The sequence below is a fragment of the Taurulus bubalis genome, assembly GCF_910589615.1.
Source record: "Taurulus bubalis genome assembly, chromosome: 10".
In the NCBI taxonomy this organism is placed as follows: Eukaryota; Metazoa; Chordata; class Actinopteri; order Perciformes; family Cottidae; genus Taurulus; species Taurulus bubalis.
The window spans coordinates 22,273,506-22,297,685 of record NC_136598.1 but is presented as its reverse complement, the minus strand read 5'-3'; the positions used below and the strand labels follow the sequence as shown (position 1 = coordinate 22,297,685).

Genomic DNA, 24,180 nt, shown 5'->3' with positions numbered 1-24,180 from the left:
CGGATCAGCAGCCGCGGCTCATCAGAGGAGGCAAGTGAGCAAGTCGCAGCCTCCCACGGTCATATGAAAGCAGCAGGGTTTTAATTTGGCGATAACACAATTACAGCAGAGGAAAATATATCAAAAGCAGAAGAGGATGCTGCATGTGAATGCAATAAATTGAAAGGTTTCAGTTATGAACCTCATACCACATCCTGATCGCATCACTTTCTCTTTCAAGTGAAGTCACAAGGACACTCGTGCAGCCTGTTTCTCTTGACTTTCTGAGAGATAAGAGAAGTTAATGCTTCGGTGAATCATTTAAATGATCATGTTCCATCTGACACAGTCCACTGTTATGTTAGTGATTGAAGTAAGAAGCAAGTTAAGGGTTGTTAAGGCTGCTTAAGTCTGGGTTTATCTCAAAGTGAGTATATTTAATTACAGAACACTTTCTCATATTTAAGAGTGTATTTCTCCAAAGTTGGTTTCCTGAATAGAGTGCTTCTGTGTCTCCACCCTCAACCCTTCACCCCCATGTCATGTGGGACAAACGTGCATAGACGAACATTCCATTATTGTGTTATGCTTATTTAAAGCTCCTCCAATAGCCGGGATCTACTTAAAAGGCTTTTTGTAGGATAGTGGACAAATAGGACACAAACACACACACACACACACACACACACACACACACACACACACACACACACACACACATACACACACACACTGTGTGTGTCAGTGGGGTCTGTGACAACACTACTATCTGGCATTATCAGTTAAGTCCGTGCAATATCCTCGTGATATGAACGCATGTGGGAGGGTGGGGTGAAGGTTCTGTGTGTGTGTGTGTGTGTGTGTGTGTGTGTGTGTGTGTGTGTGTGTGGGTAGGTACATCCTTAAATGTGGAAATTTGGCCTTTCACATTTTGGCAGAACTATCTAGGGCCGAGTGGATTTGCAAATTGAGCACATTACAGATACAAAGCAGTGTGCGGCACACTGGACAGTGTTTCCCTGCCCCCACCACCAGTCCCCAGGCTGTCAGGGAGGGCAACCAGATACGGCAGCGGAGGCATGGATTAAGAGTTGAAGGGGCACAGCAGCATATGGTGCCCCCTGATATCATTGCCCCCTCATATTCCTGTGAGACCAACACCGCCTACGTGGTCGCCACCAGAAGCAGGTCTCACGGGATGTGAGAAAAGAGTGCTCATCTTCTCATTTTTATCAGCCATTAACTTAAAGAGTGCCCTCTTAGTGGCCAAAGTGTGAAATATAAGTATATAAATAATAGCTTCAAAAGGAAACTTAATATGCAAACTGTGAGTAAGTCTGTAAATGAAAGGTGTTTTTGCCTCAGGTGTCTCGGTTTGGACATGTGCATGTATTGCAAATGTACTGTATGTCTGTGGAGTTAGTTTGCAAGGGCATCTGAATGTCTGTGTATGTGTGCACGCAACTGGGCAAATGTGCGTTCCCCTGTTTGTCAAAGTCCCACCTGTGCCCCCTCCTGTTCTGTTGGATATGAAAGCAGCAATGTTAAGGTGAAGTCTGCTGTAACAATGCACAGATGGGATCTCTCGTGCTGGCCTCTCTCTTTCTCTTTCTCATTCTCTCTTTGTCTCTTCCTCTCGCACTGTACGCCTTCACTCGCCATTCTTCCTGGCTGTTCACATGCATCACATTTGACATGCTCACAAGTGGGGACCACTTTTCAGTCTCACCCTCATCCCTGGAAAGCCGTTTGTGTGTCGGCAGAGTGTGTAGGAAGACGGTGAAAAAGAGGCAGAGAGAAATTTAGAGTGTGTGAAAGTGAGGCACAGAGGGAAATAGGGGGTGAAAAAGAGAGGCAGTGAAATAGGAAAACAGAGTGATGTAAAAGGAAAGCAAAACACTAATGCAAAAGTGAAGGGATGTTGGAGGGAAATGTGGAAGGATATAAGAGAGAGAGGGAAGTTTGACCTGTATTCTGAAGGATTGACATCTGAGAGACAGAGTGTGTGTGAGAGAGGGAGTAGGAATGGGTGACGGGCAGGCAAAATGTAAAGCTACATGAATGCAGCCTTGTAAAGATAATGTTTCAAGATTCTTTGCAAGATTCTTTGAGATGGTTTGAATACGAAAGATATGTTTGAAGTTTACAGAATTTTGAGAAAAAGTTTAAATGTTTTTAAAAAATAGTCTGAATGTTGATCAAAAAAAAAGTCTGAATGTTTTGAAAAAGAGTAGGAATGTTGAGAAAGAAAGTGCAAATGTGTTCAGAAAGAGAGTTTGGCTGTGGGGCGCTGTGCCAAAGAGGGACTAATAATGAAACTACAGAGAACTGATGTGCAACCTTTCCTAAAGGTAGCGACTCAGGCAGTTAACACACATTCACTGAGAGCCAAAGTGTGTCACACCAAGAGCCTCCACTCCAGCAGGGACATCACATGCCTGAGTCCCAACTAACCAGACAGAGGCTGTGTGTGGAGTGGTGCTGCCCCGACAGTAAGAGCAACGGGCTTTGTGGGATTAGCTGTACACACACTATAGTTGGATTTATGGGAATTTTGTGTTTTGTGATAATTTTCAGTTAATTACAGTCTTATTGTCTTAGTTTTTACCGTTCTTTCTATTAATATAATAACATTCTTCATCATAACATTGCTTCCATTGCTAAATCCAAATGTGATGGGTAAAGAACTAAAGCGGCTATACGATGCATAGTATAGTACTGCATATCAGCCACAGTGAGGGCCTGAATTAAAGGCTGAGAAAGCCTTGAGATTTTTTTTACGAATGAGAAACATTGTGTGACGGCCCAAGCGCAACTTTTTTTCTGTTTTGTCTTCCAAGTAACAAACCTGTGAGTTTGTTTTCTTTTGTTTTTCACTAAAACTCTTCCATTGAGGACTTCAGCTTCAGCTCTGTCTGTATAGTTCTTGTGAATAGATGTTGAGAGGAGAGACATTGAACTAGATTAAAAGAGCAAATGCACAAATAGAACAGCACTGCCTTACCCCCAACAGCCAGTTTATGAATTACCTATGGCTGTGAAAAGCCCTGGGCATATTTAATGCAGGAGAATCTGTCCCCCTTTTCACTTTGTTCCCCTCTGTTCTCTTCACTTTGCAGTATTCTGCATTTTCACTCCATTAGCAGACGCGAGTGTCAGGACGACAGGCAGAAGGTTTCAAGTTCAACTCATCGGCTCACTCTGATCACAAACACGTAACATGTTGCTCTCAGAGGGAAAAGAACACGATTTAGGACATTTACACAAACACAAAGGAAAGATTGTATAAGAAGAAAATGCTGACTGGTTAGTTCTCTATCTTTTTTGCAAACCACGTTGTGTCTGTGACCTCTGGCCCTGCAGACGCTTTTAAAAACACAACAGAGAGATGTAATTTCTGTAGATGCTCTCAACCGGGCAGCTAATGGTTAAAGGTAGGCATTACAGAAGAGCACGGACAACCCCTTCTGTGCAACACTGAGCAATTTACAAAATGACCTTCCTCGTATGAAATTACCTACAGTGTATTTTTAGAGTCTGCACAATTATCTGATCAAGACAACTCAATGGACCACCATGCGCACTAAGCAGGTCACAGGATCTGCATTATCTCTCCGTGTGACACAGGCGGGTTCAGCTGCCGGGTTCATCAAGTGCTGTAAGGTCATTTAGTCGATCAATTAACAATCAATTTCAAATTAGTGATACAAGGCCACAGTACTCCAGGGAGTACAGTTGAGCGTACTTATATATAGTCCTTGCTTCAGGACTCGCTCGTGTCAGAAAGCCACCCGTCCTTCCTCTCAGCCTGCTGTGATGCAGCTCCCACTGCCATATTTCCTGTAGCTGTCTGTCCAAACTTACATGCTACATTACAAGCCTACAGACTACAGTTTCCTTTATCATGGTTTTGTCTTAGTCTAAAACAAAAATATTGTTTAAATCTCTTTCAATCTTGTGTGGTCTTCCACTTTATCTAGCTCACTGAGCTCGGGCTGTAACAGTACCATATATTTATGTATTCAATTTAATTTTCTCTATTGGTAATTTCCTTAATCCATTGTGCAACTGATTTTATTCAGCCTATCACAGTTGTATTTATATGTTAATAATAATACCGATACCTTCTCAGCTTTAAACATCTATTTTTAAGGTTTGACTGCCCAAGTCCAAATGCTATTCCCTCTGTATGCATAAACAAGAACAGCTGCACAGCCTGCAGTTCCCTTTCCTCTTAACATTAAGCTCACTGGAGAGCGTGAATCTGTCTAATGAACCTAAAAGACAAACTGGCAGTCTAGAACCTGATTGGTTGATCAAACTGATGAGGTCATCACAGTCCGGGGGAAACCTTGATCCTTTGGGATCCACAGTAATTCATTTGTCTGGGGAATATGAGGTCCCACACACACACACACACACACACACACACACACACACACACACACACACACACACACACACACACACACACACACACACACAGTCACTGCCTGTTAGCACACACTTGTGGGAATAATGTGTGCACAGGGGCATTTCCTTCGCTATTGATCTGAGCTCATAAAAGCTTACAATGATAAACACAGCAACTGTTCTTGGTAATACCAGAGATCAACCTAACGACCCTCTGGCAGACACTAATTGGGAGCAGCAATATATCGCACACACACTGAAGTTAATGGTGGGCCTTTTTTGTAAAATAAGTCAATGAACGTAATAACTCTTTCATTGTTGCCAACGTGAAAGTGAGCAGATGCCAGCAGCATTATTTATATCACGTTTGCGAGGATGAATAAAGAAGAAAGCGTAGATTTTAGATGCTGGCATATACAAATTTTGGGTTGAATGTTATTCATGTCAAGAAAAAAACTGTTATATGGATTTAAAGTCAGATTACTGTTTGGAAACGAATACATTTTTCTGATATGGATGTAATATCGCAAAGGATCTTGAGCGCGTCTAGACAACAATTATTCTGTCAGAGTATCTGTGGAAATCCCCAATTTGTGACTGATGTTTATGATGGTAGATAGATATAGTAAACTTTAATGTCCCAAATTAGTATTGGGTGCAAATTTACCCCCAGGAAGTCTGACTCACACTCATGACTTTGCTCGGCTTCACGGGATGAAAGAGACTCTCTTTGCACTCTCTTTGTTCATTCTGAGCCTTTGAGACAATCCAAACAGTAAGTAACTGTTATACATGAATGTGTTATGCACGTAAGCAGCCAACTAAAAAGCATTGATAGCTACAAAGAGTTGAACATGTCCGCCATACGACACTCATCCAAACTCTATTCTGCCCGTCTTAATGGTACATCTGCATGTACCAAATGTCTCCTGAGTTACTGATGTAATGGAAGAGTCCTGTCAGCAAAGGTCCCGTCAAGCCTCAAGAGCCAGCCAAGCAAAACTGCTCATTCCAAGGAGAGTATCTTCAGGGTGCCACGACAGGAGGAAGACATCCACTTTAAATATGTATAAGCCCAGGGCTCTTCTGTCACACACGCACACACACTCTCACACTCGAAAGGTAAATCAATTCAAAGATTGTCTCACCCAAATGGTGAAATCTGTCACAGTATGGTATGGACCAAAATACAGATTTCTATCCCTTAAGCATGTAGATTGAGTTATGCTTTGTGGTCTTGTCGATAGGCTGTATAAAAGAAATGGACGAGGTCCCTGTGACATTGGTTTGTGGACGACTGTTTTGAAGCCTCAAGTGGCCATCGTGTGGATTTTGGTGCCAGAAGTGACCATATTTGGAAGAGAGGTTGGCTAGTCGGCGTGGTAGCGGCTCGTCAACCACAAGGTAGCCGCACCTTAAAGCATACACTGCTTTATAGTTGATTTTACTTTAAAAAGGGACCATAAATTACGAGGTAACTTCGATACAATCTGAAAAAATGCAAGTTTGAGGCACTTCAGCATCAGTTTTCACTTCTTCCATACGGTCTATCGTCTCGCAATGGATTCCCCTCCGCCACCAAACATATAAAGCATTGTTGCAGTGATTCATTTTCCATGCTTGAGTTATAAAGTGGAGGTGTTGCCTTTTGCAGGTTCTTAACTAACATCAGGATTATAATAGCGCTATTTTCATACTTACTCCATAGAACGTATCTCACTGCACTGCTCAGGGCAATTATCTCTTTGTGGCTCGAACACACTGAGATAAATGTGCGTACTGCAGTGCTGCAACACACATTTCTACTGTAACTGCCTTGATTCACGGATTAAATGTCTCGCGTGTCATCAAATAAAAGTTGCTAATTTAAAATGAATGAATTTTCCCTGGAAGGTTTAAGTGTTACAGATGGCAAACCTGGATCTGCAGTTTGACAAGCGCGCCACCTGTCCATGGGTCGGATTCGGTTTTGACGAGCAACACCCAACCTTCCTTTTTAATCATTTAAACCCAAATGCAGCTAGAAACATAACTGATCACATGTCAGCATCAACAGCATCACCCTGCTCCCTCCACACTCGCGCTTCCCTCGTTTGCCGTTCTGATTAAAGGTACAACCAACCCCAAAGAGCTCAAAGCCCCAAAATCTCTGTGAACTGACCACATCAGATGTTTGCCTCAGATGCTTGGCCAACTGCCGCGCAGCAGCCTGTGGACTCTTTGGGGCCTAGTTTAATGTGTGCTTAAGAGACCGTGGGACCGGGCGAATGCGGCGCTTTCCTCCTCCAAATATCTGTCCATCATTTATTCATCCACACTCCCCAGGATGGCCGCTGCCGCCATCATCTGAGGACCCCGTCGTCTGAAGTTGTCTGTCGCTCAAACATACACACGCACATGCACTTTGCAAGCGGTCCCAGCGGTCTTTTAATTTTTTGAGAAGCTATTTTTAGTGAGGGAAATAATCGAGGTGGAAAGTTCCATCTGTCCAACACTCTTGTTCCAGCTGCTCCTTTTTAGCAGCAGGCGGAAAGAGGAGGGGAGGGGGAAAAAAACAGAGAAAAAAACGCTACTTATCAGATAAAACTGACACAGACGGGATTTTCTATCATATGCATTCTGCATATCAGCCTGAGAGGCATGCTCTAAGTTGGATGCTAGGTGCATCACATTAAAACAACAACAAAATAAACCAGCATGATCGCCTGAGATGGCAAGCTGATTTGTTTTGGTAGAGAACAATTAACAGAAAAGAGCAGCTTTAGAGGCAATAGAAACACAGTAAATGTCATTTTGGTAAGTTGCAGATGTATTATTTGACCGGTGATACATTGTAGTATATAGTTATTGACATTGATATCATTTTTTACCTCGACTGCTGGATGTATTTTGGCCTGCATCTCACCAAAAAAATCCTCACTGATACTGTGAACCCATCATATTTGAACAAATTGATTAAAATGCAATCAGCCAACAGAGCAAAGGAGACCATGTAAACAACAATCAGACCAGACTTGCTATACAATTTCACAGCGGGACGTTTAGCCGAGCCTCAAAGGTTAAGAAGCTCACACAGAAAGTGGAGAAGAGAGTCGGTCTAAGTTCAGCTTTGATGCCGACATGAATGCCCTGAATGTCAATGAGCTTTTAAAAAAACAAAAAACTCCTCCATGTTGTCTTTTATATTTATGCTTGAGTGCTCCTTGGACTCTTCATTTCAAACACACAGCACAGTGGGATTGAAGTCTGGAGGCTAATCCAAACATTTCACTGCATGCAAATTGAAAATGTTCTATATCTATTATGCAGACACAACCAAAACAAACGGTCGTTGTTGAAAAAGTTCAGAGCCACCACCTCTGCTCGAATTTAATTTACTAGAATTGATTGGACCTCCGGATCAGTCCCTGCAACACCCTGGAGGGTTGTTCTGGGTGAATCGTTAAATCGGGGCATCGTGGACAGAGCCGCTCTGTGTTGGTATCGCCACGGGGGTCCGTGGTGACAACAGCTGAACCGATCGCTTTATGAGCATAGAGCCTCTGCTGTTTACTCTTTCAACTTTTACAAACTTTCCCCAAATGTGTTCAGCACTGCACATCTGAACAGCCTCAAGTTGTCTTCACTGTGCAGCTGTGAGATTTCTAAACGATACTATATTTATGTGTGACTGGGGCAGGAGAAGGACATGGCATGTCCTCCAACTACTGCTGAGTGGACAAACTTGTCCAAGTCATTCATGGATTTGACTTCCTCCTGTCGTAGTTGCTCACGGTTTTCAAAAAATGTCCTCTTTTCACCTCCGTTAAACTGTTGAGTGTACGTCAGCTGTGAACTCAGTGGGTAGAGAGGGTCGTATTTTATCCACAAGGTCAGAGGTCAGATTTCATGTATATAGATGTACATGTGTATAAAGTTCAAGTACCGCTTGCATTATAGCCCAAAACACACTTTTTTGTCAAACAGATTTTGAAAAAAAAAGTACGTGTGAGATGAAAGTGAGACAACTCGTTGTGTACTAAACGAAACAACCCGGTGTCCGTTAACACAACAATCAGATCGCATCAATCGAGTGACAGTGTCTGACATGCAAAACGTGGAGGTCAGAACACACAGACAAAACAAGCAACCACAATCAATACTGACTTTGCTGCATCAGAATGTATTTATAGAAACACTGGCAGCGCTACACTAAGACGTAAAAGTAGAGAAGAAGAACGCTCCAGCGTGCTCGGCACTGAGACGCTCATCAGTTTGTTCTTTCTGTGAAGTCGCTCATAGACTTGAACCTTCGCTCATTGCGGTTGCTGAGCAGTTTGGGGAATTGGATGGTGCATGTGAATCACTTGCAATCCACAATTGTTTATTTCAAACCACTTTATCAAGTAAGACATGGTCAAATCAAATAAGCTTGTGTGCACGTGTGTGTAGTTGTGTGTGTGACATGTGTGTAACCCTGAGTGAAGCTGACAAGACACAATACAACCACTCACACCAGAGGTATACCGCTACATAAGGGAGCAGCGGAGTGAAACACCTGGCAATAAGGGGACTTGGTTGGCATTGTAGCATTGTTCTGCTCCGCTTTGTTCTTTTTCAAAATATCATAGATGTGTACACAATATGAAAGTTCAATGAACTTGTTCCTTTTTAACTTAAAGCTATGTATTATCCCCATAATTCATTTTAGACAACTTCACTTATTAGCCTATACTTCATATATGCATGAATAAAACATGTTATGACGCTAATGTATTGCACCATTAACCTTTTGTTTTAATGGCATTTATTGTATTATAAATGTTTTTATTTTATTTCCAAAATGCTTTCACCGGACTACAGGAAATCTGACATTTAACAAATGTCAGAGGCAAGTCTTAAGTGTCAATCAATGAAGAGCCAACAACATCAACATATGACAAACTTGCATTCACCTCCAATACCTGTATTGTTGGACTACAAACAACACAACTACTAAGAAGGAAGTTAAGGCCAACAAACTATAAAGTACCACAGTCAACACACACACACACACACACACACACACACACACACACACACACACACACACACACACACACACACACACACACACAATTCCCCACAGGATAGGAGTGTATTGTGATTTTCCTTTGGGGTTTTCCCCTCCTGAGCTGCCCGGTCACCATGCTTCTCGGGTGGGTATACATACCATCCATCGTGTCTTTTTAAAAACACGGACTCTCTTACTGTGCCACTTTTCAGTGTGTATGGCTCATGGATGCGTGGGTTTTTAAAAAAAAAAGAAACAGCACTAATTTCCCCTCCTTATGTTGTGTAAGACGCGCAAAGCGAAATCAGCCACGGCCGGGCACATTATGGATAAGATGTGCGCAATCAAAAGTGCTTTTGGGAGAGATGACACGACTTACCGGGCCAAAGTCATTCTAAATCGGTGCTTTAGTTTTTTTGTGGAAATGCCGGGGATTTGCCTGCCTGATCCAAACATACAGTATTAAGGAGGAAGGGGGATCAAATGGATGTGGCACGCGCTCTCGGAATGGAGAGGTTGAGCTCATGGCACAATTTAATTCCAAATACATCTGTTTTTGCAAGCGCTGATGGAGACGCGTCGTTGCAATGATTCGTACACGTGACAGAGAATACAAATCCATTGGAATACTGTCTCTGTGTAATTCATATTTTATGAATACGTTGTTATCATCGTTATGGAAGTGCTTGTAGTTGAGGACAGCTGCACAAGTTTTGAAAGTGTCACACAAACTCACCCTCCATGCAGAAGATGACCATCCAGGCTATCCATAGGTCCGAGTTGTGAAACTTCACCATGGTTCGTAACTGTTCAGCCACTGGTTCCCAGTTTGAACCCAGTGCCTCCTTCTGGATGAAATCTCAGCTTCCTTGAAGATAAGTAACTGTTACCCCCCGATGGCGTGAGACATGAAAGCAGTCCGGGTTTTTTTACGCAGCGCGCACCAGCTGCATGTCCCGAAGATAACGTGAAATGTTCAGGATGAGTGGTAAAAACTACCCACGGAGCATTTCTACCCGGCGGGGCACTCCTCGGTCCTTCGGGCGCTTTTTTTTGTACTCCTCCTTTCCTCCCGTTCTTTGGTAGCTGTTGGTCACTCCAAGACTATTTTCTTTCATAGACCGCTCCAGTCAATTTGCGCACGCTGTGGGGAAACTCAACGTCCACCTGCTGGCGAAGTCAAATATTCCGACTGTCCCTGAAAGTGACTTAGAAACAGATCATAAACTGTCGCTCATCCCGTCCGCTCGGTGAGGCTCTCCGACGCGTCTTGTTGCGCTCCATGGTTCTCGTCTGTTCCGCTGCGGCTGAGCAGACCTGGGAGCGAATTGCACGGCATTGGAAAACAATGCGACTTCCTGTTGATTTTTTCAAAATAAAAAAAACGCGATTATGTTTGTCATGAGGTTGTAAAAGGACAAAGCTGATCATTGGCAGCAACGGCGTGACTGGGGACTCGCGCGCCGCCACCACGGCTTTTTTTTTGTTTTTTTTTGCTGCGCCGAGCAAAGTGTGGGCACAGTGCGCATGCGCCGTGCGCCTGAACCTCTAAGCGTCAGTCAGAGTGGAACCACTTAACCTGCGGGCTCCCCACACTTTCAAAAAGTAGTTTCTCAACAATAAATATAAAAACACAAATGTATACATATGTGTTGGGGGGAAAAAAGGGAATATCAAATTAGCTAAATTATTTTATAAAGTCAGTACAAGTTGTAAAAAAAAAAAAAAAAAAAAAGAAACTAAGCAAAGTGTCTCCTCCAGTCCAAGGTGAAAATAATCCACTTGACTCCACTGAATTCCTGAGGGATATATTATAGGCAGCCAGGATAAGCCTCTGTAAATAGGGCTATACAGTAAATGAGACGGTGAGAAACACACCTGAACTAAGTGTGCTTTTATTTTGTAGTTAAAATCTACCTGTGTTCCGGTTTTAGGCGGCGTGCCTGCGCTCAACAGCGGATGATTAAGACGAGCTCGAGCCCGGCTGTTGCTAGGAGACCGCTGACGCCATGGAGAGGGAAAGAGCGCGAGGGGGACGTTCGTGCCCTCCTGCGGCGCGAGGCCAGAACGGCCGATGGAATTTAATTATTTATAGTGACTTTGTTCACACAGATACGTGGAACTTTTACCGTTACACAGTAAATTATGTGTAGATTATAAATCAATAATGTATACATAATTAGACACAAGGCTGCATAGTTCTGCTGTGTGGGGAATAAAACATACTTTTCCCCCCTGCCATAATAATACAGAACTTCATCCGCCTCTTTGATGATTGTTGCCTATACATTCTGAGTCATTTTCATAATCTGTAATGTAAATAGACGCAACCCAGGTGAGTCAATCCAAGTGCGTCACACGTCAGAGGCAACAAGAGACAACAGACTACACAAACCAGACTGAAGATGAACTGCATAGAAAGTGGCATCTCTTTGTGTGTGTTGAAGTGTGCTTTTTTGTTTGTTTTGTTTTTATCTGAATGTATCAAATCACTGCATGTGATTTTGTATCAACACTCTGACTGTTAGAAGTGCCTGATGGCGAGAAGAGCTAGGGTTTCAAAAGAAGCAGCAAAGGAGAACACATCAAATAGCAGGCGTTCAGCCCTCTACTCTGATCACATGCACTTTGTTTCCTGCATCAATCCCTCCATTCTTTCTTCTGCCCTGAAGCCGTTGGCAGAAATTTACAGCCGTGTATCTGTCACTGGAGACAATTAAGGTACAAGTTAGATGATCTTAAGGATGCCCCGAGGCCTTCACATCCCGTATCGTTCTTCATCTTTCACTCACTTTCTCCTTGAGTCTGAGCTTGAAACATTTCTCACATGCACCCTCAGCTCCCCCTGAGGAAAGGTCATACGACTTTGGTGATATTGCATTCAGGCAAGTTGAAGGAAAACAACGTCTTTGGTGTTACAATATTCATCAAAAAGCTTCTGAAAACAGATTGGCTTAAGGCTGCACAACATTTAAATCTTTCGTCATTTCTGAATCAAAGACACTCGGTTTTGGACATTGGAAAAACGTTGGATTTTGGTTGGAAGTAAATGATATCCATCGAACTACAGCATGAGCAACTTAATGTGACCTCTGTATTGTAACTCCAGATTCTACGAGTAGCGTAGCCCTCTGAGAGCGGTTGCTTGTCTGCTTTTTAAAAATGTGGACTGATGTTTGCAGTTTCCATTTGCCAAAAGCAATCATGTGCAAAGTCATATTTAAGAAGGATGAAACACATGCCATTCTGAACACGGACACACTCTTTTGGCACAACAGAAACCTCATACATGTGAGTAAATGTTGTGGTTAATCATCCACTTATGTCTCCCTTCAATATTCCCTAAAATGAAATAAAGGTTTAAACATGATGGATGGGATGAACTGAGTTTCCTCAGAAGCCCCAGAAAGATGCACGCTTGATTTATTATTGATTCCTTTGTGAAACCGTTGCTGAGAGGCTTCACTTTCTTCAGGAATATGTTCTAAATCGGCACGGTGCGTCCACTGCAGTGATGGAATACAACTTTTTATGTATTTACTAAAGCACTTGAGTACAATTTTGAAGTATTGCTCGTTAATTCCATTTTACAGTACTTTATAATTATTTTCTTATTACATTTCACAGGGAGATGTTGTCATTGTTCTTCTTTAAAAAAAAATGCATCAACACTTACAACCTTGAAAATCAGCAATAGCAATAAAGTATATCAGCATACTTTATTAAGACATTTCTTCAAAACAGTAGCTTAATTGTAAAAATTTGTTTGAAAAAATGTAAATGTTGAACTATTACATTGCTGTGGTGTTGCTTCTTCAAATATGTTATGTCCACCTCTGATCCATTGATAACTCATAGTGTCAACTCACTCTGCAGCCATTACACGTTCAAACGCTTCAGTCCAAAAGAGCAATTTCAAACTTCATCAAACGCAATTCATTGATTTATGATTTTTCTGATGAAAAGGTATTCTATTCAAATCAATTAAAATAATGAAACAACTTTCCCTATATGTTTTTTTTGTGTTCTGTAAATATAAATCTTAAAAATAAAACTCCCTTGATCTTTGACTTGGACTTCAAAACTATGATTAGCCTCAAAAAGAGAGACAATACTGCCATCTTGTGGTGAAGAAAACACACTTTACTTGACGGAAGAACTTGAAAAATAAGAGCATTTAGCTGTCAGAACATTTACGTTTCTGTCACACAATGAAAAGACACAAAGAGAAAGGTGGATCCACACTCAACAGAGAAGATCACGAGAGACTAGCAGAGCTGTCCGTTGTCCCAGGAAGGATCAGTTCTGAAATGACTAAAAGGACAATGCTGTTACTGCAGTAAGGATATATCATCATTTATTCCGTATCTTGCATTGTTGTGGCTCCAGCATGAGTCAACAACGGCCCAATCTGACCCGTTTCCCTTCTCTCCCACCCTGGGCTTAGTTTTTTACCCTTTAGTCATATGCATGGTAAAACTATCATTCATACAAATGTCACCAGCGTGTTGTTCTGTCTCCTCTGAATAAAGCTCCAACAGTGTGAATGGAATTTAGCGTAAAGGTGACGATGTTTAAAGGTAGTTTGACACCATGATAACAGACTAAAAATACATCTGCAGATCTAGAAGATGTTCACTTGACAAAAGTGTGAGCCATGAATGAAAACAGCACACACACACACACACACACACACACACACACACACACACACACACACACACACACACACACACACACACACACACACACACACACCGAAGCTCTGGCAGTGAATTGGCTGATTTAACATTGAAGCAACTTGTTGTCTTTGCTCTCAAAAAACTGTCAAACTCACAAATTGATTCATATCAAACTCATGAACTTTATGGGCATTGTTGATAGAATGTAAAGATTAAACACTCCTACCTTTTTATCACCTTTCTTCTCACCCTTCTTCTAATTTAAAGTGCAGTGATTTAGGAATTATGCACATTGCAAACCTGCACAGTGGCAAGTCTGAGTTGGACAAATTATTGTGTGATGGTTGATGCTGCAATATATTTATTTCTACATAGATGATATTCCATTTTATTACTTAAAATGTGCTGTTAAAGCTACTATGAGGAACTTTTAACTGGTTATGAAACTGTCCATCAGCGAGAAGTTTGAATATTTCCTTGGCATCATCCTTCGCTCGATGCCTCATGGGATTGGCCTCCGTGCGTCAGTCCATTTAGAAGTCATGCCTTTTTGGGGGTTTTCGAGGCCACTCTCACAGCCACGCCCCCTTTGTGGCAATTGGCATGAACAGAAACACACACCTTCACACCCACACACTTCACCTCCATGCTAAGTCTCAGCCTCTGAGGGTAAAAACTGGGGTCACCAAAGCGTGGGGGATTGTTGTGGCTTTACTGACTGATGCAATGAGCCATCAAGCTGCTGGCCACAGAAATACTGATGCACTCTTTTCTTTGACTTTAGAGCAAGGATATTACGAGATACTGTCACATTGCAGTTTTGCCAAATTATAATAATATAACTACTGTACTTCTACACTAAGAGAACAATCTTAATGTGCTTGTTCTTTACTTTCTTTGCAGCTTCATACTTCTATTGCATTACATTTCAGATGGGAATACCGTACATTTTACTCCACTACAGTTATATAACTTTTATATTTACACATTAACACATCTCATTAAATATCATTTATATCAATATTATCTTCTTTTTTTTTAGAATAAACTACGCAGCATATACACTAGTTTACATTAAAATGCTGCTGATACATTAATGATTCAGTAAAAGTATTTTATAGCTTGATATGATATACACATATTACAATATAACAACACAGTTCAATATTACACTGAAAAGGGCCATTCTCCATGTATCAGTGCTTTTACTTGATTATTTTAAATTCAGAATTTGTATATGTAAGTAGAGTCATTTTTAAACTGTGGTATTGCTACTTTAAAAGGAGTTAAATATGATGATAATGCCACTAAGGTTTTCCATGGTTTCAATCCAAAACAACTATTTAACAAATAACACTTATCAAGGAGAAGTGACTAAATAAATACAATACATGTATTTATACTTTGTTTTTGTTTACGTTTTATCTTTTCAATAAAATTGATCAAAATCTATTACGATGACAAACACTCTTACTTTTAACATGTGAATCTTTAAAATAAAACTGCTTTACAATACTTGGACTTTTAACTTTGATTGAGCTATAAAATAAACAACACTGCTCTCTTGTGGTGAAGGAAATGCACTTTATTTTGACAGAACATTAAGAATCAGCAGGTTCGATCGACGAGTTCATAAGAGACTGACAGAAGGCCGGTCTCAGCATCCTTTCTGAAATGACAAAAAGAGCAATGCTGTTACTCAAAAAGGAGGCATGACTTATCAATAACATCTTAAATAAATGGCAGCAGATCTCCAATAATGAACAGTAGCATTGGTCCTACCTCACTGCTGGAGCCTCATTATTTACACTTTTTATCCTTCTTGTCCTTTTTGTGTCCGCCCTTCTTGCCGTGTCCGTCCTTCTTGCCGTGTCCGCCCCGCTTGCCTTTTTTTTCGCCACATTTCCCCTTGCCTCCCTTAAAATGGCAAAAAGTTGAATAAATCATAGATGATGTTGGTTTAGTCTTTGAGATTGCGTTTGAGTCCAGTAATCATAACTAAGCAGATTTAATAGAGAAGCTTCTTTTTGATTGCCCTTTTTCTGGAAATAAAGTCACAGAATCACGAGATTCATACCACACTTATGAACTACACACGCCAAGCTCTCACCTCAGCCTCCTCCTTCTCCTTTGGCTTAGCTCAGCCACTCATTGTGTCTCCTGTTCGTTCACTTTCACAAACCACTGCGTCCACAAAGACTTAACCATAAGTACCTGGATTAGCCTCACCTGAAGCACGCGTTCAACTAAACCATTAGTTTATACTTTTACTGAGGCTTTATGTATATATTTATATAGATATATATATGCCTCAGTAAAAGTATTTTATAGCATGATACTATACACATAATACAATATAACAACACAATTAAATATTACACTGCAAAGGGTTATTCTCCATTAATCAGGGCTTTTACTTTATACTTCAAGTACTTTTTTCTGATGATTTGGAATTCAGAATGTTGCCACCTGTAAGTATTTTTAAACTGTGGTATTGCTACTTTAAAAGATTTAAATATGATGATAGTGTCACTGAGGTTTTCCATGGTTTCAACCCAAAACAACTATTTAACTATTTAGGAGAAGTGACTAAATCAATAAGATACATGTATTCATACTTTGTTTTAATTTCTGTTTTGTCTTTTCAATAAAATTTATAAAAAAATCTATTATGATGACAAACAACGCTCTTAAAATGTGAATTTTGAAAATATAACTGCTTTCAAATACTTTAAAATACCGCAGCTCCTTCAGTACCGTTAGTGTATGAATGGTTGTGGCAGCAGCATGACCCGTAACAAACTCCAACAAGAAAACAGCCCACACACCCTGCAGGGCGTGGTGTGTCACACCCAGCTAGAACTGGCACTCGGGTCAGATGTTATCTGGGGACCAACCTTTGAAACAAGGTTTGACAGACATCTTACCTGCTGAGCTGCATTTTATTGCATCTTGCGATCATGTTACAGTGACTTGGGAAGCCTTTCACAAACTGAGTACTGAGGTGTAATAAAAAGCAAACACAGCAAGGCCTGGAGTAAAGCCATTTTCTATCAAAAATGCAGCAGATCTCTAAAAATGAACAATAGCATTGGTCCTACCTCATCACCGCTGGAGCCTGAGCCTGAGCCTGAGCTTGAGCTTGAGCTTGAGTCTGAGTCATCCCCCTTGCATCCTCCCTAGAAATGGGAAAAAGTTGACAGTTGAATAAATCATTGATGATGTTGGTTTAGTCTTTGGTATTGTATTTGAGTCCAGTAATCATAATTAAGCAGATTAAGAAGATTTAGTAGAGATTTAATTTTTTGATTGATCTTTTTCTGACAATAGAGTCAGATAATCACTAGATTCATAGCACACTAATGAACTACACATGCCAATCTCTCACCTCCTCCTTCTTCTCCTTATCCTCACCTGTTCAGGTAAAAATGGAAAGGTGTGTCAGGTTAGAATAAAAGTGATATAAAAACAGAATTATCCTGTGACAAAAGAAAGCTCTTCACACATCAAGAGTGCAGTATAAAATACAACTTGCTTTCTTTAAAAGTCAACAAAGACAAGCATTCAGGGTGTTCCTCCGAAATAAAGTCAACATAAAAATGATCTTACCTTTGTCGCACATCGTGTCTCCTGTTCGTTCACTTTCACAAACCACTGCGTCCACAGAGACTCAATCTTAAGTACCTGGATTAGCCTCACCTGAAGCTTGGTTCAACCTAACCACGCCCCCAAACCACGGCTGCCTCCGGGTTCAGTGCAGGTGGAGAAACAAACACATGTACATCACAAACCTGAAAAGTGGGAAGTCTGAGCATGATAGGTTATTATAATGTGAATAAGTGGAGGTACAAATGTACGGGTTGCAGCTGTGCTATATGTAAGAGTACATATCAAGCGAAATGTAATTGAAGTATTCAAAGTAAAAAGTAGTTATTATGAAGAATGATCACTATTACATAAATATATACTCACCTCTGCATAAGATGTGAAAAGCATTTGCATGTAGGCTGATTGAGCAGATTTCATTTTAAATATTCTAATACACTTGATTTAACTCAATAAGTAGTACTTATTATTATGAATATAGTGTTATTGCTGTTGCTGGGGCTAAAAGGCTCCGTCGGACAAAAGGCTGTGAATGCATATAATTATGGTTTGATTCAATAAATGGGGAACAGGGTGTACTCTCTGCTTTCTACAATGAAAACTGAACAGGTCTTGAACAAGTCATATAATTACCAGGTGTTGCTGGTGCAGTTTAACTGAAGGAGCGCTCCAAGAAACGGGTTGTGTATTTACATGAGAGAAAAACTGTTGCATTTAATTCACAAAGTCTAAAACAGAAGTATTAGATATTAGGAGAACACGAAAAGCTTTAGATTTGAGCAAGTCTAGATTCACCGACAAGGTGTAAACAGATGATGTCACATGTTACTTTCATTTGCTAACCTTTTACATTTTTTTTAATAAAATGTCCTCCACTACTGCAACAAAACACACTGACTAAATGGAACCTGAGTCAATATAATTGCATTCTCTCAACATATTACTGACCTTAATGTTTCCTTCCAGCAAGGAAGGACTAATCAGCAGATGTTTACATGTGGCTTCTCAATTACTTTTGGTCGTATGAAAATACTGCATCATGCCATCAAGTCTTACGGTAGCATACAGCTTATGTTTAAATCTGCAATATTTGACATTTTGGAAGAGGTTATTGTTAGAATTTGACTGAATTTTTACAGCAATTTATTCCAGGAAATGAACTGGTATTTGTTTTGATACACAGATGCAGAGCAGGACAAGAAACAGTTGTTAGTGTCACACATCACTCGAGGGAAACTACCTCAGACAGAACAAAAGCCTCCAGGTGGTGCGAGACTAAACCCGATCAACAGCATGCCTGGGAGACTGGGACGTACATGTATGATTGTTTCATTTGTGTGGATCGACTGATCGACCGCAGAAATATACTGACGCTCTCACTGGTCTTGGATTTTACAGCCCAACGTTGTCATAGTTTTAAATTGTTGGTTCCACATCATTCTGACTTTGAACATCGCCATGTTTGGTTTTGCGCTTTACTTACAAGGTTCTGTTTAGGGCTGCAACTAACAATTAATCTTATTATAATTTAAACAATTTTTGGGTTATTTATTATAAAAAAAATCCCAATTTTCAAGTGCAAAAAGTGACATCTTAAAATTGCATGTCAGTGTGTCCACTGCAGTGACTCACTGAGTGTAACTATGTATACCAGTTATAAAGTATAATAGTTTTTAGGTACATCTTCTTTACTTCAGTATTTCCATTTTACACAACTTTATACTTCTACTCCCATTTCATTTCATTGGGAGAATTTGTAGGTTTCACTCCACTATATCTATCCGACAGGGACTTCTTTAAAACCACAATTTATTTATGTATACATTTGTCTGTTTTGTTATCTCAATAAAACTACATTGTGTATGTGTTTTATACTCTGGTAAATACATCTGCATCTGTGTTTTTATTTATGGTGAAATAAAAACACTTTACTTGACAGAAGAACTTGATGGATGCCGCAACATTTATTTCAAAGACTCAGCAGATTCATTTACACATCAATGTAAGGACAGGAAAGAGAGTTGGTACTACTGCACACAGCCATTTGGTTACAAGATCATATTGAGACTAAGGGAGCAGTCCTCTCTCCCCAGGAAGCATCACTCCTGAAATGACAACAAAAAAGGACAATGATGTGACTGCAGAAAGGGCTAACACTTCAGATTCCGCCGGCAAACGTACAGCAACAATTTGTATTTATGGTGTACTTCGTTGTACGTGTGGTGTTGTAGCACACCATGTACTAATACAAAGGCCTACATGTAGGAGGGAACAACTTGTGAAGTTAGGAAATGATGGTGTGACAATGTACGACTGAATACAAATGTATATACACTTTAAGTATCTTTAAAGTACACATTTAGGCACCAGGTACTTATTCTAATATCACAGCCGGCATGATGGTGACCATCCTTGAGAGCTCCAGGTCACAAAGGTCCAGCATCATTAGCTGCTGAGGGACACTGGCATTATTTGCCTATTGCATGTGGTTTGGGCATGAGGCGTGCTTTTCACAATGACTGTAGTATTTATATCCTATACTTCCGAAACGGAGCCCGGACATTCCAGAATGGAACCCAAACATTTCTAAATGGAACCTTGACATTCCAAAACGGAACCCAAAGTGTGGAGCTGCCTCTAGGGGGTGCGCGAGAGGAAAAATGTAATGGTGGTCTAATGGTGTAATAATTCATATTAAACATCATTTAAAAAAAATTAAGTAGGATTTTTTAATTATAAAAATTCCCTTTGTAAGATTTAAATTTAAAATTAAAAACGTACAATTTAATAAATAGATGCACTTCCGGTCCGGCCGCCAGACTGTCTTTTACGTACACACTAGCTAGCCTAGCTTGTGCACCTAACGTCATTTCATTCATTCAGCAACATCCATGAAAATATGTTAAACTGGCTGAAATCGGGGAAGCTGTCAGGTGGGACATCTGAAGCTATCAGTAATAAAAGAGGAGAGGGACAGAGAGAGAGTGAGGAACCGGAGGCGAGAGAAACGGAGAGGTGCGTTGGGGAGAGACCGGGAGAAGAAATCGACCGGGAGTCGGAGAAAGAGGAGACGGAGGAGACCGAGGAGGAGGAAGGGATGTCACAGACGAACCGGGAGCACAGAGGCCCATCGCGGAGTCAAGGTGAAAAAAGAGGAGACGAGAGTGAGCATCAGACTGGGAAAAAAAGAGGAAATATGATGACAATTATCTGGGTCTGGGCTTCACTTGGATTGGCAATGCAGATTGCCCGAAGCCACAGTGCGTGTTGTGCAGTGGGGTTCTGGCTAACAGCTGTCTGAAGCCTCTTATTTGCGCCGCCACCTGAACACCAAGCATGCCAGTGCAAGTCAGAAGCCCCTTACATCTTTTAGATCAAAATTGGAAGAGTTACAAAACAGCCAAAAACAATTGCAGTCTCATTCACGTAAGTCTCTCACTTTCTCCCTCTCTATCTCTCTTGCTGCGCTGCATGTGAAAATCCTCATATGGACTCCTCCTTTTTTATTTATATCTGTTTCTGAGCCTATGCATGTGCCACTCTTTGTTCTTTACGTGGCTTATTGTGTTTAAGTAAATAAATGTGAAATGCAATCTGCTTCAGCCTGTGCGTGTGTCCTCGCCATCCTTATTGCTCTTTAAAAGTGACGCCTTGTGTAACTGAAATTTATACAGCGGACTAAATCTTGTAACAAACGCCACGCGCGAGCAAACAGTTCTCGCATTGGTCCGATTTTATGCGCCTATAAATAGGCTCTGTTGCAGTTTTTTTTTATGGTGTGGGGGATTGGGGGTGCGTGAACCCGGTCGGGATGTAGAAGGGGGTGCGTGGCCTAAAAAGTTTGGGAACCGCTGACAGAGGTTAAAAGGCCTATTGGTTCCTGACAACACTTTTCATTAATTTAACCTCCGTTTGATCCAAGTTAAAAAAAAAGCAACCCTTTAGGAATGAATGTAGTTTACCCTTCCAAGTACCTGTTGTACCAACACTATGCTTCACACAGGACACAGGATTTATTAAAAAGCAATTTATGAGTCAACCACAGCTCTTTTATGACCCCAATGACCAGTTTCCCTTTTCCCCACCCTGGGCTTGGCTCTTTACTCTTTTGCTTTATTAGTTTGCAGTGGTAAGCCTATTGGTAAGTTCCGTTTCCTCTGAATAAAGCTGCAACAAAAGATAGAAGTGTGTCTGCGGCTTAACGAGCTAAAAAGGAATCTGGAATGTTTTCACTTGAACCGTATAAATGACACATGACACAGCACACACACACACACACACACAGGAGGGTGAGGTGTGTCATAGCTGATTCAAACTGGTACTGAGGGTAAAACCGGTTCCACCAGCCGTTCTAGACCTTGCTGTACGCACACGACCTTTGACGTGAGGTGTGACGGGGAGGTTTCCTGTTGAGCAGCATTTTATTGCTTTCAGAGATTGGAGAAACTATACTGGAAAGTTCACAGTGGGAACACTTCTACAAACCGAACACTGGGAAGTAATACAGGTCTGTCCTAATGCCTGCATTACAATTTATATTAGCAATAAATCTTAACAAATTAACTGCAGAGTTTGGCCTACCTCATCACTGCCGGAGGATGAGCCTGAGGAGGAAGAGGAGGAGGAGGATGAGGAGCCTGAGTTATCTCCGTCTTTCTTTCCGTGCTTCTTCTTGTGCTCTCCGCCTTCGTGGTCTTTTGACTTGTGCTTTTTGTCAGACTTGCCATCTTTGTCAGACTTGTGCTTTTTGTCGGACTTGCAGTCTTTGTCAGACTTGTGCTTTTTGTCGGACTTGCCGTCTTTGTCAGACTTGTGCTTTTTGTCGTCCTAAAAAGGGCAAAAGATGACTTTGAATACATCATTGATTGCGTTGGTTTAGTCTTAAGTGTTGCGTTAGAGTAATCATAATTAATCTATCGAGAGTAAGCATTTTATGGCTCCAGTGTAGTGTGCCGTAGAGCGGGCAGCGAAAGGGGACGAGAAGCCGATTTAACAGAGAAGCACTTGCTGTAAACCCCCAAAAAAGTAGTTGCAAAATATTATTTCTCAGTGCCTGGAGAAGCTCTTAGGCTCATTGTCTGTGTATTATCTGTGTTAGTATATACACACAAAACACCAACCTTATTCTTATCCCCATCCTTCTTCTTGCTCCAGGGCCAATTCACCTCATCCTTCTGAGCTTCTTTACACTTCACCTCATCTTCCACCCCACCTATAGCTGCACATGTGCAACAGAATCAGACGTGACAAAAGCAAACTCTTTCCACAGCCGCACTCAGTCTACAGCAGGCTGCAGGCTACATACACTCAGCTGGGCTTGTCTGTGAGGTTTAAAACGGAAGTCAACCGAGACAAACATTCGACTAACATTGGAGGTATTCCTCCTAAAACAGTCAACATAAATTGGAGCCTACCTGACGACAGATCGAAAGACATCGAGACTCCTCTTCGTGCTGCGCGCTTTTCCAAACAAATGAGAGTCTCTCTCACCGCAACAGCTGCTGGGATGAACCGCACCTTAAGCACGTGACCCAGACGCGTTAAACATTCACCGGACAAGTTCGGTTTTTTTAAAGTGACTTGAGCGTTAGGAATCATGTGCACTATAGAGCAGTATTGTTGCTCTGTAGGTTGTTGAATCCCCTGAAGGGACGGCAGAGACACACCTGGAGAGAGCTAGCTCCGCCCCCCTAAATCCTGGCAGCATTATTTCATGAAAAACAAACCACCAACACCAGAGATTCCCTGAGATCAGCTGTGTTTGTATAAAGTAAGGAAGTAATACAACAATAATGCTTTGAATAGCATTATTCAGAGGGTCCCTTCACGGAGTTTTTCATATTTAAATTAATATTTGCCTTTTTAAAGAAATGACCTCATGTACAATTCACAGTTTTGCAAAAGTTATGCAAAATCAAATACACTACAACGTAACTCAAACAAACAGATAAATGCATTGGAGTAAAAAGTATAATATCTCTTTTTGAAATATGGGAGTTGTGCGGGGTTTATCACCGGGTCACATACACTACACTTTTTAATGGCTGTGGATTAAAGGCTACGCCTTGGGAAAAGGGTCCAATGTAGTATCCCTCTAAAGTGTTCTACATTCCCAGCTGATGTCATTCCAAACTGATTGTACACGACCGCCAAGACAAAGTGATGACAATATGGGAGAAATGACCCCTAGTATTATGTGCAGGCTGTAAAATAAAGCAGCCTGCAATGTATCCAGTCAGTATGTCACGGGCAAGTAGTAAATATTTACACTCTCAATATTTACACTGTCATTTACAGACTAATCCGAAGCGTTGCCAACTGTTTTAGTATTACATCTGTTTGAAGATTTATTTTCACTTCATTCGGAAGCCCCAAAAGGCAGAAAATAAATGTCTTATTCCAGAGCGCTCTTGTTCTGTACCTAAAGAACCTGAGATGTAGGAGTACCTGAAGGCAACATAGGCAAGA

The 24,180-nt window shown here is 41.1% G+C and overlaps 1 protein-coding gene across 1 annotated transcript; it reads right to left on the bottom strand.

Moving 5' to 3' along the window:
* Nucleotides 1-19,663: 19,663 nt before the first annotated feature.
* On the bottom strand, nt 19,664-23,288 carry LOC306742857 (uncharacterized protein). Its single transcript, XM_079225294.1, has 4 exons — nt 23,127-23,288; nt 22,833-22,930; nt 22,294-22,539; nt 19,664-19,817 (listed from the first exon to the last, which is right to left on the bottom strand). The coding sequence occupies exons 1-4, from the start codon at nt 23,146-23,148 to the stop codon at nt 19,812-19,814; spliced, it is 372 nt and encodes a 123-aa protein (XP_079081420.1). The 5' UTR covers nt 23,149-23,288; the 3' UTR covers nt 19,664-19,811.
* Nucleotides 23,289-24,180: the final 892 nt, after the last annotated feature.